Raw genomic sequence first — 17,214 nt, forward strand, 5'->3', positions numbered from 1 at the left:
TCTGGGATGACAAGAGTCAAAATTCAGCCATCTGACGGAAAGGCTGGACATAGCATTGCAGCTGAAGCGAGTTACAGCATGAGTAGATATGAGTTGGCATAGCGTAGCGTTCATACATCGCCGTTACCACGTATAGCTGGCTGGTGGGAGAGATGGAACACCCCAAACAAGTGGCAGCGGATCATGCGCACAAACAAAGAACAATAATGACTTTGTCCTTCTAGGACTGCGCAGAGTAAGAGTGAAGGTGCAGCTAGCGCATAATGAGTCTTTGCCCGGATTGAAGCAAGCACGAACAGGACTACAACCCATTGCGCCTTTTTGCTCAACTACATTCTCCAAACTGGAAACCGCACACGATTCTCGCAGATATGGCCAGGCTACGCAAGACGACTTCCAAACAACCTACTGTTGGGTCTCCCGCTGCATCCAAATCGCGGCCCACTCCGGGCGATGACAAAGCAGCAAGATCTCCAGCGCGGTCACGTGGTCGACGTGACGCGATTGAAGCCGGCGCGTCGGACCCCAGCCAAACAAATCCAACTGTCAACTCTCTGTCATCCCAAATTCTCCCTGTCTGCGAACGACCCATGGACTCTTCCTTCGATCTCCCCGACTCCACCGATTGGATAAAGACATCCCTACCCGCGTTCGAAGCGCTCGAGGTTGCCTTGCGCTGCGAAGTCTGCAAGGAGTTCTACAACAACCCCGTCATCACGCCATGTAGCCACACATTTTGTTCGATATGCATACGACGATGCATCACGGCGGACGGAAAATGCCCGAGTTGCAAAACTGGGTGCTCGAGCGACAAATTGGCGCCCAACATTGCGATCAGAGAAGTCGTGATGCGCTTTCAAGTGGCGAGACCAAAGGCCATGGAATTGGCGCGCGCAGACAAGGAAGAGGAGACTACAAAGGCCAGCAAGAAGAAGAGGAAGTTGGAAGACACAGATATGGAAGATGATGACAACGTCAGGCATACGCGATCGCGGCAGACGCGAACTAGGAGCCAGCGCAACGGAGGCAGAGCTGGGTCGCCAATGGTCGTCGCGGATAGCGAAGACGACGGCGACGACGATTTCATGCCAGACGGCATGGTCAAGTGTCCGATGTGCAGCAAGCCAATGAAGGAAGAGCTGGTCTACAACCATCTGGACATATGCACTGGGCCAGAGAATTCGCAAGGGCGTAGCACCCGGTCAAGGTACGCAGATATATGATCGCACGCCCAGGTCTGCCCGCTAACAACACTCATTTGTAGGACTAAGACCGCATTCCCACCCGCCTTCCAAATTCGAAAGAAAGACCCCTCGCCCCCACCGACGAGATTATCCCAACTCAACTACGCTATGCTCACGGAGACCAAGTTGCGGAAGAAACTGCAAGACATCGGCATACCTACTTGGGGTTCAAAAGATCTGATGAGGCGGCGGCATATCGAATGGCTCAATATCTACAATTCGAATTGCGACGCTGACGAAAGTGTGCGGAAGAGCAAGAGGCAGCTGTTGAGAGAGTTAGACGAGTGGGAGCAGACACTGGGTGGAAGAGCAGGCACCAAAGAGAACAAAATCATGAAGAAGGATTTTGACGGTGACGGGTATGCGAAGACACACAAAACCGAATTCGACGACTTAATAGCACGAGCGCGACAGAAGCGTGCCACACCCAAGACGGATAGCGAAACACCAACAGAGCGGAATACGCCCTCGGATGAGCAACATACAGAATCACAGGATCGCCAATCATTGCCAGTCAATGGTACCGAAACTCCCTCCCACGGCCCATCGTCGGCGCAAACACCCTCAGATCTACATACACATCCCTCGAACAATCTCAACCCTCACGAAATGAACGGCACAGTCGCAAGTATACACGCGAAAGTTGAGGAGGCCAACAACATACCCGACAAAGTATCTGCATCGACGCCCGAGCATTCAGTGGAAAGTGCAACACGGCGTGGGTCAGTGGCTATGGAGGGAATACAAAACTCTTTAGGAAGTCCCAGTCGCAAGATGTCTCTGCTTGCACTTCCTGAAGAGCCGGTCAGAGATGTGGAGGGAGGTACGGCTGCGTAATAATAGGTAGTTGCGATGTTTGGCAACGAAGCTTTGGCAAGTCCAGCGGTTGAAAAGGCTCTCTTCACTTCGAACCCAGTCATCACTTTCACACGTCCAATTCACTCACACGCCATGCTTCCCCTTAGCATCTTTGTATTCGTTACCGCGGCGCTCGCTATCTCGCTATTCTTACGTTCCATGTTACAACCCACCGATCTTCAAAGATAGCGATACCTCCAGCGGTGAATCATCGTGATCGAACGGTATCATTCGACAACGACTGGTATTTCAACTTATTAATTACAATGCAAACACCCAGCACAGGTTCTCCTCTGCCTGGACCACGCCTCGCTCCACAAAACCGCACAAATACCAATTCAATGGGACCACGAGAAAGACGAGCCGAGTACATGGCGGCGCGCAGAGCAACCCTAAACTTGGACCAGTACGCCTACAATGACCCCCGATATGTCAGTCCAACTCCACCTCGCGGCTCCAGAAGCACCAGACTGCCGTCATCCACGCCAGGACGAGAATCCACATCCCCAGGAGCCCCATATGCGCGCTACAGGGGAGAAGACGACTTACCCAACGATGTTGTAGAAAGGGTTCTCGACGCACCCAGAGGAAGGAGAACGCCTACACTGAGAAGAGCGCCAAACATACAATGGAATCGTTCGGGAGGACTCCGCACAGTGCCGAGTTCCACTTCAACGGGAGGCTCTGCCACAGAAGACGATGCCGGTGTTGATGGCCAGTATAGAGATGGGCAGCCAGAAAACAGCCAAGCGGCAGCGTCTCGCCCACGCTCTCACAATGTTCATGTCCGACAAAACCAGAGAGGGCTAAACGGTAAGACTACACACATGCCATACGACTGCATCTTACTGATCAGTGGTACAAACAGTTCCTCCACTGCATGAAGACGACTCGACTCGCCCACGCTCTTCAAACCCAACCCTTGTTCGCCAACTCGGAAGAGGTGAACTACATGAACTACTACTAGATGGTAAGACTGCCACCTTCACCTCACATCAATGACACTCACTAACCAGAGATACATACAGCCCAAACTCAACTCCGCTCGCGATCCCCAACCAACCCCTCGCGCCGCCTCTCATCCGACTCCTCAACCACAAACCCACTCCAAGAGTTCCAACCCCATGCTTTGAGTCCCGTAGAAGAAGAGAGCCGGAGGAAGCCAGTCCCCACCCCAGATGTTCCCGACCTAGTCAAATCGCGTAGATATCGAAATCGGCGTCATGCCACAGATTCACCACCGACACCCCCTGAACCAGGTTCGCCTCGACCTCGGCCCCGTGGCAGACATTACCTTCCCCATGAATACGATGGTGACAATGCCTCATTGCGCGAAGCAGAGGCCTTGCGTATCCAGCATGTGACGCATGAAGAAGTGCGAAGGAGCGAGAGGAATATCGGACCTCCGCCTAGTCGCGATAATAGACCAGAGGCTGGGCTTACCGAGGGCGATCCCATGCTGGACAGGCTTTGGCGAGAATGGGAAGAGGATTATGATGAGCTTGCTCGACGGGTACGGAAGAGGAATAAGGAGAAACATTCGTTGAAAGGGAAGGCGAAGAGGTGTTGGCGCAAGGTCAAGAAGTTTTTTGGGAGGCGCATAAGGGGTGAAGAGATGTGGGTGTAGGGCATGTGGTACAAATGTGTCTATCAGTTCGTTTCTAGTTGCCGACGCCGTTGTAGCGCCTGGAATATCAATGCTGATCGATCGTGCTACTCTATCCTATATCTGACAAGAAGTGATTCATCTACACATTGCATTCGCTAAAAGACATAGTAATACCATCTCCACAGAAGAGCCATGTTCCACATTGGCTTACTGATACCAACTCTGCTCATCATAAGTAAACCCTTGCATGCCCATACCATTAAATCCAGCTACACCGAACCCATTCAAACTTGGAGCCGGAGGAGCACTCGTATTTCCGTTCGTATACCCGTTGACCGCATTACCACCCACAGGTCCCCCGCTCATCTCACTGCTCATGACAGGCGCATTGGTGCTACCCTGGAATGCGCCCGCTGGGCTGGTGGTGTTTGCAAACCAATTCGCAATGTCGTCGATTCCTTGAGGGTTCCAGTTCTCAAAGTCGGTTGCGAGCTGTGTCTGGTCGCGATAGATCCAGTCTTGGCCTTCTCGTAGCAATTGATCGACGCCGCCGAAGAGTTGGCTTGGAGAGCTGCCAGCGGTGGTCTGGCCATCAACGGAACGCCGGCCTTGTGTGGACGCCGGCGTCGGTGCGTTGAGAGAGTTTGATGAATTCTGTGGTGTGCTGACCTGGTGCTGATTGCGCATGTAAGCCAGGGCGTTTGCGTCGGAAGGAGGTATGGTATGGGTGCTGGAGGGGCGCGTGGAAGGATCATTGCTTACGGAACTGGAAGTGTTGGCTGCTGCTTGGGCAAAGAACTGGGGTGTTGCCATGTTGGCCATGTTCATGCTGTATGGCTGGAGGCTTGGTGATGTCTGGCTCGCAGGCGATGGATGCTGATCTTTCATCTGTACGGATCCACGACGAATTGCCTTCGGTGTGCTGATCTCGTTCCAGGGACCATACTTGGTATCTGTGCGGGACAACACTGTGGCGGCTTCTTCGGGCAAGTCGACTTTCCAACGTTTGGCCAGGACGCTGAGGATGCCGAGCGTACGACGAGCGCAAAGCCAGCCTTCCGCTATCTCCTCGAGATGCTTGACACCATGTATTATATCGCGCTTCGCATTCTTCTCTGGTAGGTTGAGAAGGTGTATGGTGCATGCCGAGTGCGCGATGTAGACGCAGATGTTGCAGATCTGGCGCAAGCCATGCGATCGTTTGTATAGTCGGAGCAACTTGGAGATCATGGCAGCAGCTTGTGTGCATAGCTTCCTTGGCGATACACTTGCGGGCAGTGGCGAGTTGTTCGGGTTGTACTTGAGGAACGGTCGGAAAAGATGAATATACAATAACTGAAAGAACATGCTGTGATTGGGTTAGTACGATTGATGTTCTGATGCGAAGGGTGTACTTACTGCATGACCAGCATGTGCGGCAAACCGCCCTCCTTCGGCTCCAACTCCTTTGGTAAGTCCCTTCTCCAAGTCTCCAGACGCATGTGTATCTCGCTCAGCTTTTTCAGCTCCGCCTGTCTACCCTTGACCTTGTCCATATCGATCGGGTTGTAGAAGGAGTTCATGAGGTCGCTAGAGATCTCACACAGCTTGGATATCTGGAGAGCGACTGCACGCGTCCGACTTGGTTGAGAGTGTGCTTGACTGAGGCCGGAGTCGGTAACTGCGCTCCACGTTTCCGCATCCTCGCTAGGGAAGACTTCGAATTTCGGCACTGTAAGGATCGTGTTGGGCAGTTGCGGCAATCGTCCCATGTAATTACTCCAGCATTTGTCGAACAAGAAGCAGCCCCAGAATGTGATCCGCCGCGCGTCCTCTTCGTTGTCATCGATGGTGTCTTTGCTGTGCATGCCGAGGTTCAGGCCGAGGTCGCAGGCCATGCGAAAGGACATGCCACTGTAGACCCAACCCTTTGCTTCCCGCCCGCAACCAGCTTCCCGTACAGACATCAATGCTAGAGCTTGTACAGTCGTCAGAGCCGGCATCTCGTGCAAATCGTCCTCCATAATCAACCGCTTAGCTTCCTTGAAGAAGTGGTCGCCTGCCGTGGCAGAGTCGTCGCGGACTGCCCGGGCTGCCGGCCACGATGTGAAGTGACATCCCAGTGCTAGCATAGCATTGACTAGTAGCGGCGAACAGTATTGTGATTTCCTCCCGGATCCCAGCTGCGGTTTGCCTTGTTGAAATTCTTGCAGGAAGAGGTTCTTCGATAGGGTTGTGAAGAAGCTGTAATGCCAGCAAAAGTACATGCTGATCAGATGCTGCACAAGCTCCGGGTCCGAGGTGACAGTCGTCCACGAGCAGAACGGGTCCTGCGCTTCCTGGTACTGGTCCTCAGAATATGTGTCCGGCGACTCCGCAGAGTCGTTGCCTTGGCCCAGATATATGAGATGCGATGTGCCCCCAATGTATCTGGTCGATCCATCTTCAAGGCGCAGCTCGCCCATCTTCCCGCTCAGCTGACTCTCGAATGTGCCCTTGGCCGGCGCCATGGTAGGCGTTGTGATCGGACTGATGGGCTCATCCTCGTCGTCTTCGCCATTCTCCTTCGCTATGATAGCCTCTGCGACTGAGTCCAAGCTCTCGCATGTCCGGATCTGGTGTACGAGGTCGGCGACTTCCTCTTCCGGATAGTTCAGGATAGCCTGGATAAGCGTCTGGAGGGTGGAATTACGCGTCTTGAGGTTGTCGATGTCCTTCTTGTAGACGCCTTTGCGGCGGTGGTCCGAGTTGGGGTCGTAGATGCACGGCGTGTTGTAGACGGCGGCACATGCAGAGCAGGCGGGAGTGGTACCGTCGCACTATGCGGCAGATTAGCGACTACTCTCGTACAGCGCGCGTGGTTCCGAGGGGGTTGGTGATCATCCGGAGAACGTGTGTATACGCCGGAGAAAGGGCATCAGGGCCAGTTCCCGTTACCTAACATACCTTGGACTTGCGCTTCCTGCATGGCACGCAGGCGGACGAGATGCAGCGGCGCTTCTTAGAGTCCTCGCTTCCGGCATCCCTCTTGCTGCGGCGTCCCTTCTTGTTGGGCGTGTCAGAAGTCGGGTGCGCTTCCGCAGTGGTGTTGTTCTCCATTACAGGTCTTGTCGGTTTACCGGAGAAGCAAATTGTGGGGGAATGGCGGGGCGCGCTTTGACGGGCCTCTTCTCACGCGACATTAATCAGCTTGCAGTGGATATGGCAGTCTGTCGTGGTCCGGGGCTCTATCTCGCGGGCTCAACATGGCTGGCCAAGGACAGGGAAGCGGGCGCAATCAAGTCGGAATCGGCGTCGCATTGGGCTGGTGATGAGTGCCTACGCGACCGAGCTGCGTCGCTGAGGTACCTCGCTATCAGCAGCCCCCTGATTGGCTGGCTCTTCGGCCCTTATCTGGAGACTCTTCTTAGCCGGGCGAACGCGTCCATGACTGCAGCAGAGGCGCGATAAAGCAATGAGGAAGTAGCACTTTGCATCATTCGATAGCTTTTTAGCCCAAAAACAAATTCCTATGATGGTCCCGGGAGGTCTTCAGCGCATCATTGGGTGCTGGAGAAATCCTGGGAGTGCTGTGTAGACCTCCAAGCCATCCCAAAATCAAACCCCACGACGCCAAAACCAACGTCCGTAGTCCCCAAACCGACCCAAGAAAGTTCAAAATCGCACTTTTTAGACGCCTGAATACCTCAAAACCCATCGAAATCCCGTACCACACTAGAGATCGTCGGCATAGCCCTCGTCATCACGATCAGCCCTGAAACCACCGCGTGGATCTGGGTTATCGACCATGATGAAAGGCCTACCATCGGGGTCCTCCTCCAAGTTACCGAACAGTCGCATCAGGGCGCGTGTATCCATCCTGGCGGCTGTTAGTTATGCGTCGATCGATCGCCAAGCAAAATCAACACGTACTTCTTCATGGTCTTGCCATCGTCCTCCATGATCGCAGCAATCTCCTTGTCCTTGCGATCTTGCATGCCGATGAGATGCTCGTCGACCGTGTTCTTGACGCAGAGCCTACTCATGAAAGTTTCCTCGCGCTGGCCGATGCGGAACACGCGGCAGAAAGCCTGTTGCTCGGATGCTGAATTCCACCATGGATCGATCATGATGACCTTGGACGCCATGGTCAAGTTGAGGCCCACTATAGACCATCCGTTAGTATGTGATAATGCAGGTAATCGGGTTACTTACAGCCACCGCAGCGGAGAGACGCGAGCATAATCTGGCAATCTGGGTTCTCAGCGAACGAGCTGATGGCTTTGTCGCGGGCGCTCAGGCTCATCTTGCCATGATACTGCGCAATATGTTAGCAACAACCTACAAAAGCTTGAGGATTTGGGTAGTGCCGGGAGGCATTCGCGGTTGATTTCAGCGTCAAACGAGCGTACGAAAGGGCATGTCGCCGTCTGGCTGGTACTTACTTCTGCAAACTGCCAGCCTTCTTTCTTGAATACTTGTGCCAGAATACGAATCCTGTGGGCTGTTAGCGTCTGAATCGCGGGGATCAAGGAGTCAAAGCTTCTCACATGGCCAGAAACTGCGTATAGACGATTATCTTGACTTGTTCGTTCTCCTTGAGCCAGTTTATGATCTGGCTCTTGACAGCAATGGTCTTCGCAGAGGGTAAGACGTCGTCGCCAGCGAAAGTAAGCCAGTTCTCTGCAATGTCTTCTTGACCGAGGCGCGCGCGCTGCTTTTCCTTGTTCTTCTTCTTATTGGCTCGTGTGCCTCGTGCAGGTGCATCAGGTGTATCGTCCTCATCTACCTCACAAGGATGAATATGGGTAGGAGTAGCACCACAAGCCTTGCATGGTGGGATTATCTCCGTGTCTTCCTCGGCCATTGGAAGGATCACCTCATTCTCGTAGCAAGGCTCCTTGCAGATGAGGTGACCACAGGACGTTATATGCGGCGCTCGAGGTTGCTTTCCACACCAGCCGCATTTCGCCTTTTGCTTTGTCTTCTCCCAACTCTCACCAGTCTTGAGGCTGCCGAGGAAGGGCTTGAAGTTGAAGTCCTTGCCGAACTCGCCGCCTGTGGTGAACTTTTGGATCAGATCATCTGCAGGATCTTCTTCGACTACCTCGTCGAACTCTTCTTCCAGTAGATCATCGTCTTTGTCGATAGCATTGGCGTTGGCAGTTTCGTCCTCTGACACGTAAGCCTCTCCTCGCTCTTTAGCAGCTTTCTTGGCAGCGTCTTTCCTAGCTTTGGCAGCTTTCTTGGTGGCATCTTTCTTGGCTGCGATAGCGGCAGTCTTCTTCTTCTGGTCAGCTGCAACCTTGTCAAGCTGCTTGCGAACAGACATGATCGTCTTTCCATTCTGGTTATTCTTGTTCTTGGCCTCATTGTCGACCACACTCTTGATGGCCTCGATGTCTTCGCGCTCGAGAAGGTCACGGATGACGAATTGGAGCATGAGGATGTGGCCGGTCAGTTGACGAAGGCGAAGAAGCATGCTTTGAATTGTTAGCAAGGTTACTTAGGCTGAGATGGGGTACCTACACCAGAGCGTTGCCGTATGACTTGTCCAAGGTGCCATTCTGTGCCCACATGTTGATGCATTTCGCGAAGCGTGAGCGAACAATGTCGTAGATGCTCCTCTCGACGGAATTGAAATCACACCAGTAAGTTGACTGGTCGGCCTGGGGAAGCTTCAGAATGGGCGCGCCAAACATCTCGTCGGCGTGGGTGCGTCGAATCATGAACTGCGAAAGGCGCACCAACAGTCTCTCGGTGTTCTCCTCGTTCTGACTGTCGCAGTAGTTGTGCTTAAAGATCTTGAAGCTGCCAGTGTGAGGGACGCCAAGGAACTTGAAGTAGGGGTAGAGCTCAGACAGGCTATTGAGGATAGGTGTACCGCTGAGGGCCCACTTGTGATGCGCCATCAGGGCTCGACATGCGATCGAAGTTCGCGACATATGGTTCTTGATAGCCTGAGCCTCATCAAGAACGATGCGCAAGAACATCATTCGGTGTAGAGGCCCCCTCTGTGTCTCGAAGACTCCCCTCCACCAAGCTAATTTCTGCTCGGCAGTTTGGCATTCGATAGGCGGTTCGTTTTTGGGATAAGACTTCATGATTTCCGTGTACGTAGTAAGAACGACGTCGTGTCCTGCTAGAATCTGATCGGCATTGGTAGAGTCAAGACGCGTACCGGCGCCGTAACGCATAATTCTCAAGTTGACTTTGGAGGCGTCGGTATGCAGCTCGATCTCATTCTTCCATTGCGTCAAGAGTGCAGGAGTCGCAATAAGAAGAGTTGTCTTGGGGCCTGTATCGTTCTTAGGTGGTTGACCGTTGATTATGTTCGCTGTGGGAGTCAGTTTGGTTCGACAAGGTATGCTGAGATCACTTACCTAGCATCATGAGAGTCTTTCCAAGCCCCATCTGATCAGCCATCAAGCCACCTTTCGGTTCATCAGATCCATTCTCCCGGCGACGCATGAAGGCGGTACCGAGCACTTGGTAGGCCTTGAGTGACGTGCTCATACCTCTCACTCGCCAGTGACCGTGCCCGTCTGCCTTGACAACACCCGTACCATCAAAGTCTTTTGTCGCTTTCAACAGAACATTCATATCGGTCGTTGCCTTCTTTCTGTCGTCAAGCGGTACGCTGGCGATGAGCTCTCTTAACGCATCGGCTTTGTTCCTTGATCTGAACCCTGGCTGGTCAGCTGCGTTAGCGCCGGCTTGCTGCTGGAAGACGTCGGCGTTGAAAAAAGATGCTGCCTGCTTGACCGCGTGAATTGTGTTCTGCTTGTTTTTTGATGTCCTATCACCACGAGTCCTGGTGGGCTTTTTAGGGCCCGATCTTGGCTTCGCAGGTCCCTTCCCCTTCGAGCCTTTACCACGACCAGAAGGCACAGAAGCCTGTTCTTCGGCCGAAGCTACAGCTCCCTTCTTCTTCTTCCGCGATGCGTCGTCTTCAGCTTCAAGAGCCACTCGCATACTCTGAAGTTCGGCAGCTTGCATTGACATAGGCTGTCCTTCTTTGGTGGGCATCGGTCGGCGGCGCTTGCGAGATCCGGAATCTTCGACATCGAAGTTCTGATCAGACTCCACCTCTTCCGCAATGTTCGATGTTAAGATGAACTCTGGGAATAGGTCGCATTGGCCGTCGTTCGCTTCTCTGTCTTTGGCAAGATCGCGAGATCGCTTCTTCTTTCTGGCTTCCTCTTCGCCCCTAATCCTCATCCACTCAACATCCTCCAAAAATGATAGAGTACCCTTCTTTCTCCTCTGCTCATCGAAATAGCGCTTCTTCGCCAGGAAATCTCTGGCGGCTTTCTTGTCTGCGAGATTGTCCTCGTTGATAGCTGGAACAGCAGCGGATGAAGACTGTCCTGGTCTGACAGCCTCAAGATATGCCTCATCGTCAAGGTTGGAGTTGGTCGGATATGCAGTTGTTTGTCTGCTAGCGACCAGCTTCTGATGCTGCCGGTCTTTCTGCATTGCCCGAATCTTTTGAATGATTGATTGGTGGCCGATCGGCTTTGGACGAGGTGGAGTAAGGGTTGGCGGAGTGGCGATGGGTGCGATGGGTGCGATGGGTTCTTGTTGATGCGTAATGATCTGGGAAGGGGGTTCATCTTCAGGAATGAACAGCGAGTCAGGATCGCGGACTTGCTCGATTGAAGGCACAGGTGTGTCTTGGTCGTGATCCATGTTGTCGACTGGTGATAGCGGGACCTGAGCATCGGCCATGTCGTTCGCACCATGAGGCTCGACCATAAGTGGATCTTGATCATGGTCGAGGTGCTCGCTAGCTGCTACCGGGACCTGAGCGTCGGACATAGCGTTCATGTCATCCGGCTCGGCCATGATGACTGGAGGTTGAGTTTGGGCTTGGGTAGTAGTCGTGGACTGATTGGAGGTTGAGATAGGCTTGGAAGACGATTGAAGAAAGAGGAGGATTGCGGTGTAGGAAGGATGGTGGATACACAAGAAGTGAGGCTTATATAGAGATGGTCGCACGCAGAAGATAGAGCGGGGAAGCCAGGTGAGAGAGATGCGCAGCAGACGCAATCAGCGCAGGCCGAAGTGAGAGAGCGATGCACAGTAGAGACCTGCCCACAGTCGTGTGTACCAGCAGTTTTAGGCCGGCATACTTAGGCTGGGGTGAGTGAGAGTCGGGATGACCAAATCCAAAACCGTTACATATCCACTTTTCGCAGTTCGCTGAAGGCCTCCTGGCTCCTTCAACAGAGTTGAGATCGTGCGTAAAGCGGGCATTGTAGGCGGTAAATCCATTCGAGATTTCGTGACTTTTGTGGGATCTCGTGTACATCCGATTTGTGCGACTCACTGAGAGTCTCCTGGTCCCTTCGAAAGAGTGATGGCTGTGCTCGAAGTAGGCATTGTAGGCGGCAAACCGATTCGAGGTTTCCTGACTCTGGATAGGTCAGCGCAGACTCAATATCACGATACTCGCACAGAACGAGTGACGCCCGTTTCGCATCACACAGCCCAAAGTAGCGATACTTTGTAACCTGTAGCCCAGCCGTATGGTAAAAATCATGGTCAAGTACCCGTGTAAGACATTATTCTTTATATTGTTATGAGTATGAGGTGCTACAATACACCTGTCGTGTTATTGGGTATCGGAACAAATTCGAAAGGAAACGGCAGTAGCTGCAGTATGTATACCCATGTAAGCCAAGAGGACTCCAGTTCACCACCTCTTTCCGTATAAACCCTACAAGTATGGACATGAAGAAAACAAAGAAAGAGTCTGTATAGGACCACGTCTAGCACTGGTTCTCCGCAATTTCGGGGTAGAACCAGGCAGCCAGTGCGATGATGATATAGCTGGCCATGAGCAGTATGCCTTCGAGCCAATCTGCAAGTTGTTAGTAAAATGCGCACGTGAGCAGGCTAAGGGAACAAACTTACGTGACTTGCCGTCCTGGATGAGGTAGTTGACGAGCAATACCGAGACAAACAGCGTGACGATCTGGAAGTTGTCGAAGTACAGAGTCATGCAGTCCTTGCCTAGGATCCATCCCAAGATGACGATGAACGGGAAGACGAGAAGAGCAATTTGCATACTGGAACCGACAGCGACACCAATAGACAGATCCATCTTGTCCTTTATGGCGACAGTGACAGCCGTGGCGTGCTCGGCAGCATTGCCTACGATGGGAAGCAAGATAAGACCGACAAAGGTCGTAGAGATTTTACCGGTATCGGTGAGACCTTCGATACTTTCGACCATGAACTCTGAGCAAAAAGCGACAAGAGTTGTGGAGATTGCGAGCGTAACGAGAGCTCCAAGAACAGAAAGCGAGGGTGTTTCGAACTCTTCTTCTTCATCATCGTCCTCTGAGCCGTCGGGGTTCTTGAACAGTGACTTCATGTTGACACCGCCTCCAGAAGCTGCAGCAGTACCGGCGCCAATGGCTGCGATTCCGCGAGAAGCATCGCCCTCCTCCTTCTTGCCAGACTTGCGCTTGGGGACCTTTTGGCTAGGCTCGTTGTACATAGTAGCGTGAGTCTTCAGCTGGAAGGCAAGATAGCAAGCGTAGACCAGGAGAAGGATAACAGCCGTGCCATGTGACAACTCCTGGTTCCTGACAGCATCGGCAGCACCATTGTTCGCGGTGTTGTCGTCCTCGGCGATGGTGTTGTGGAAAACAGTCGGAATGATAAGCGATGCGACACAAAGAGCAAGCAACGATGCCGCCGTTTGTGCAACCGTGACGTTGAAGAACTGTTCCAGGCGGTTGATGCCTCCCAGGAAGAAGGACATACCCAGTACCAATAGCAGATTCGACAACATGCTGCCAATAAGTGAAGTTTTGACGATGGTGATCTCGTCTTTAAGCAGGGCTTGGATGGACACGATCAGTTCGACGGCGTTGCCAAAGGTAGCGTTCAACAGCCCACCAAGAGTCTCGCCAACACGGATGGCCAGTTCTTCAGTCGCATTGCTCAGCATGGCTGCGAGCGGGATGATGGCGATGAAGTTGATGACGAAGACCGGGACGGGTTTCAGGTGGGCGTATCTAACAGCGAACCCGATGGGCACAAAGATGAGGAGAACATTGATCCAAGCACCGAAAAGAACGAAGCGGATCTGTTTGCCGACCGGAATCTTCCTCTTGTGAGCCTTCCTCTTACGTTCCTCTAGCGAAAGGTCGTCGTCTTCCGGATCCTCTGCCTCAACATCTGGTGCATCGTGGTCTTTGCGGAAGATGCCCTTGAATTTGGCACGTCGAGTGGGGCCAACATTAGCCTCCTGGTTGGAAGGCGCAATGTTGCTGTCGCCGGAAGCCTTGTGCGCGCCATTCGTTTCGGACATCAGATCCTTCTCCTCTGTTGACTCCGGGATAGTCGTAGAAGCGCTTCCGTATGTTGGAGACGATGTAGATGGTTCGGTGTTGTGGTGGCCGGGCATACCGAACTCCTTGCCTGCTTGCATGCTCTCTAGCCGTCTTTGCTCCTCGATGGCGGGTGTAGCATGGGTTTCCGATCGTGTCCTGTGTACTGCGTTCTCTTCGTCCAGGTTAACGTCTCGAGAACGTTGTCGGGCGAATGGGTTGTAATTCGCGGCGCCGTTGCCGCCATGTTGCGACGCGACGCGATGTGCCTGCCTTCGTACGGTATCTAGATTCATTATTAGATGTGTTTTGGTGTTTGGCAGAAGAAGTCGGGTCGAGGGATAATCGAGACCTATCGCGATCTCGATTCTCGGAGATGTGGATCCACTTACGCATTGATCTACTTTCGCGGCAGCTGTGCCGTCTTCTTGCACTTAGTGGTGGATATGGTCCAGTTGAGAGTCGCGCTCAAGAAGTGCGACCTGCAGCTCGATGTGCCAAGTGAGTACTCGGAACGAGTTGGTTGTGATTCGGAACGGGTGGCTGGGGGCCGAAACGGATGAAATGGAGGCGAATAATTGTCTGGACCAACAAGCGCGCGAAAAAGTGTGCCTGATGCAACCGGGGAGAGACAGACGCAGGTACGCGTGCAATCTGTGTCGGAGATTTGTCGTTGGAGGGTTGCCCTGAGAACAAAGGACCGGTGAGTGAATGGAGAAAGGGAGGAAGGGGCCAAGGGTAATTAAACCAGTGTTGACAGGAGGCCAGCGCACTGACGAGTCGAACACTGACGAGTATAGTTGTGGCTGTTGTGTGAATGCACGAATGAGAAACGCCTCAGCCACAGTTGACGGGGGCAAATAGGAGCTAACGGGATTGTCAAAAGGCTGTGTTGACAGTAGCGCGCGTGTGCAAACGCAAATCACTGCGTTCGGAGTCTACGTGATTGCCTCTCGGAAGACAGATGTGCGAAGCTTCACGTCATGATAGTCAAGCCTTGTAACGGAGAACCAAGATTCACTCGAGGCACTTGGCTGGGGGCTTGGGCTAGCATCGGGGCGCAGAGGCGGTCTGGGCATGACGACGCGGCTAGACTTGGAAACGCTTAACTGGTCGACCCTGCATGCCAGCTTGCGCACTAGCAAAGCATCACGATACTTGATCTGGGGAAACTGCTGGTGTTGTTGAAGTTTCCTTGCTTTCCCCCATGGCTGTTTGGCCGGCGTCGCAGGCTGCACCCAGTATGTTTTACCACGTATGCTGTACACCGTAAGCTCCAGACGCTTGTTATGCGTCTGCCTGCATCCGAATGCGACTGGAAAACCGCGAATAATCTTGATATGCACGACAAGCATCAAAGCTTACATTCGCAGCAAGACGTATGCGGACAGAGATCTGGAATAGCGGTCGCTTAATCATGCATTTACATGTATGCGATATGATAGTAATCTTAGCCGTGCATCGCATCTGACCTGGTGATCTGCGCGTGCATGTGTCCTTACCCCAGTTGCACGGCTGGAGTGATGATGGCACAACGATGGCGCCATCATGGCGCGCCCACCCTCGACTGGACATCGCGCACGAGGGAAAATTCATCCTGTCACTCGCTTCAACACGATCGAGCAATTCTTGCTTTTTCTCATGTCTGTTACCCAACTAGGCAAGTTGCGCAACGGCCATGGATGTCGGCGGGCACAAAGCAAAAGAAATGCCGGGGCCGTCCTCACAGCATTGGTGCGCACCCGCCGAAGGCATGCCGCAGCGACGTGGGTGGCGGCACGCCGCAACAACCTGATTCGTGCGCGCAAACTCGAGTTCGAGATTGCTCATAGATACAGCGCTCAGTATGATAGTAAGACACGGTTCGCAATCTAGCATCTGTACGTCTGCCGTTACTCATGCAGCCACAGTATGCAGCCCGGCCGATGACGTACAGGCTGGATCCTCACAACGTACATGATCAGGAAGCTAGTCGCATGTAGTATGGGTGCAAATGGAAGGTGTAACAACGTTATTGAACCTTTGTAATGTCTACATTGATTACTCCTTTCCCGCATGAGTTATCCATATCCAGTATCATGAACGCCCTATTGTCAGTCCAAGCACTCCTGTGCGCCGCTTAACACGTATTATACTGTTCTACATGTCCCTCCTCTTGAGACATAAACGCCCAAGACTATCAGTTTATGGGCCCTGGACCTTGTTGTCGCCCTTGATCACATCTGCATAGGTCGGTGGTGGCCCTTCAGGCTGACTCGAACTACCCTCGCCGCCTTGCGGTGCTGAAGCATTCGGAGCTGAAGAGCCCTTCGCGGCCTTGCTTCCCTTTGGTTGCGCAAAGCTGTTTGTCACGCCACTCTGCTGTCCAGGAAACTGTCCGTTGCTTGGCTGGCTGCCTACGGTGCCGTAGTTCGCCTGTCGTCCAGCCGGCTGCTCGTGGGTAATAACATAGTATGTGGTTCCGCCGTTGCTATTTGCGCCGCGTTCGCGGTCGGGCACTTGCTGGTATGCGTCGTACGGATCGGGGTTTTGGAGGATCACGTACCAGGCGTGTAGGAGGCCTGGCAGGAAACCGAGACAGCAGAGCGCGAGGTTGATGAGAGAGTCGGCACTACAGAGGCCTTTCTTTACCCATACCCCCACAGGTGGGAACTAGTTGACGTGTCAGTACTTGAAGGCGGTGGGTCGCAGAGAGATGGCTGGTGCCTGCTGCAGCTCCGGGGGCGTAGACGTACCAGTACGCTAAGAAGCATCAGAAAGCAGTCGGAGCCGCACATGATGAGAGTGGTTCGCGATGTAGAGTTGTGGGTTGGGTCGAGATAGCTGTAGGAACAATGTCGCGGTGGTTGTGCTGGCGTTGGGGTGTCACCTGAGTGAGAGGTACCTGCAGTCGCTTGACCTGATGACGCACATTGTGGCTGTGTGTGGCTGTGCGTTCGCCGAGGTATCTGGAATACGATATACGAGAACCATCGCCGCCACACAAGCGCCAGTCAAGATGGAGCGCCGCTTCTGCCATTCGATGTCTTTCCAGGCCGATCTTTCTTTCCCAGATTGTTCTTATCGAGTGGCAAGCTCTTGAAATTAATTGCCTGCCTCACAGCAGATTCATATATCACTTATCAGATATCCAAGGCCACCGAACGTTGCACATAATCCATTGTAATTCTCGAATCTGCTATGTATATTTTCATGTCCC

The 17,214-nt window shown here is 53.1% G+C and overlaps 5 protein-coding genes across 5 annotated transcripts; 1 reads left to right on the top strand and 4 right to left on the bottom strand.

The window, feature by feature from the left end:
• Nucleotides 1-848: 848 nt before the first annotated feature.
• J4E93_005122 (uncharacterized protein) lies at nt 849-2,081 on the top strand (the record flags this gene model as incomplete). Its single annotated transcript, XM_049343045.1, has 2 exons — nt 849-1,207; nt 1,265-2,081. 2 exons carry the CDS (start codon nt 849-851, stop codon nt 2,079-2,081), a joined length of 1,176 nt encoding a protein of 391 aa, XP_049200045.1.
• Nucleotides 2,082-3,918: 1,837 nt separating this feature from the next.
• On the bottom strand, nt 3,919-6,789 carry NIT4 (Nitrogen assimilation transcription factor nit-4; the record flags this gene model as incomplete). The annotated part of the gene is made up of 3 exons (XM_049343046.1): nt 3,919-5,059; nt 5,110-6,509; nt 6,637-6,789. 3 exons carry the CDS (start codon nt 6,787-6,789, stop codon nt 3,919-3,921), a joined length of 2,694 nt encoding a protein of 897 aa, XP_049200046.1.
• Nucleotides 6,790-7,404: 615 nt separating this feature from the next.
• On the bottom strand, nt 7,405-11,517 carry J4E93_005124 (uncharacterized protein; the record flags this gene model as incomplete). Its single annotated transcript, XM_049343047.1, has 7 exons — nt 7,405-7,549; nt 7,603-7,834; nt 7,885-7,987; nt 8,115-8,166; nt 8,220-9,152; nt 9,199-10,006; nt 10,053-11,517. The coding sequence occupies 7 exons, from the start codon at nt 11,515-11,517 to the stop codon at nt 7,405-7,407; spliced, it is 3,738 nt and encodes a 1,245-aa protein (XP_049200047.1).
• Nucleotides 11,518-12,443: 926 nt separating this feature from the next.
• On the bottom strand, nt 12,444-14,311 carry J4E93_005125 (uncharacterized protein; the record flags this gene model as incomplete). The annotated part of the gene is made up of 2 exons (XM_049343048.1): nt 12,444-12,535; nt 12,589-14,311. 2 exons carry the CDS (start codon nt 14,309-14,311, stop codon nt 12,444-12,446), a joined length of 1,815 nt encoding a protein of 604 aa, XP_049200048.1.
• Nucleotides 14,312-16,199: 1,888 nt separating this feature from the next.
• Nucleotides 16,200-16,792, bottom strand: J4E93_005126 (uncharacterized protein; the record flags this gene model as incomplete). The annotated part of the gene is made up of 2 exons (XM_049343049.1): nt 16,200-16,667; nt 16,751-16,792. The coding sequence occupies 2 exons, from the start codon at nt 16,790-16,792 to the stop codon at nt 16,200-16,202; spliced, it is 510 nt and encodes a 169-aa protein (XP_049200049.1).
• Nucleotides 16,793-17,214: the final 422 nt, after the last annotated feature.

This window comes from Alternaria ventricosa, assembly GCF_023758065.1.
Source record: "Alternaria ventricosa strain BMP 2768 chromosome Unknown scaffold_7, whole genome shotgun sequence".
NCBI classification, from domain to species: Eukaryota; Fungi; Ascomycota; class Dothideomycetes; order Pleosporales; family Pleosporaceae; genus Alternaria; species Alternaria ventricosa.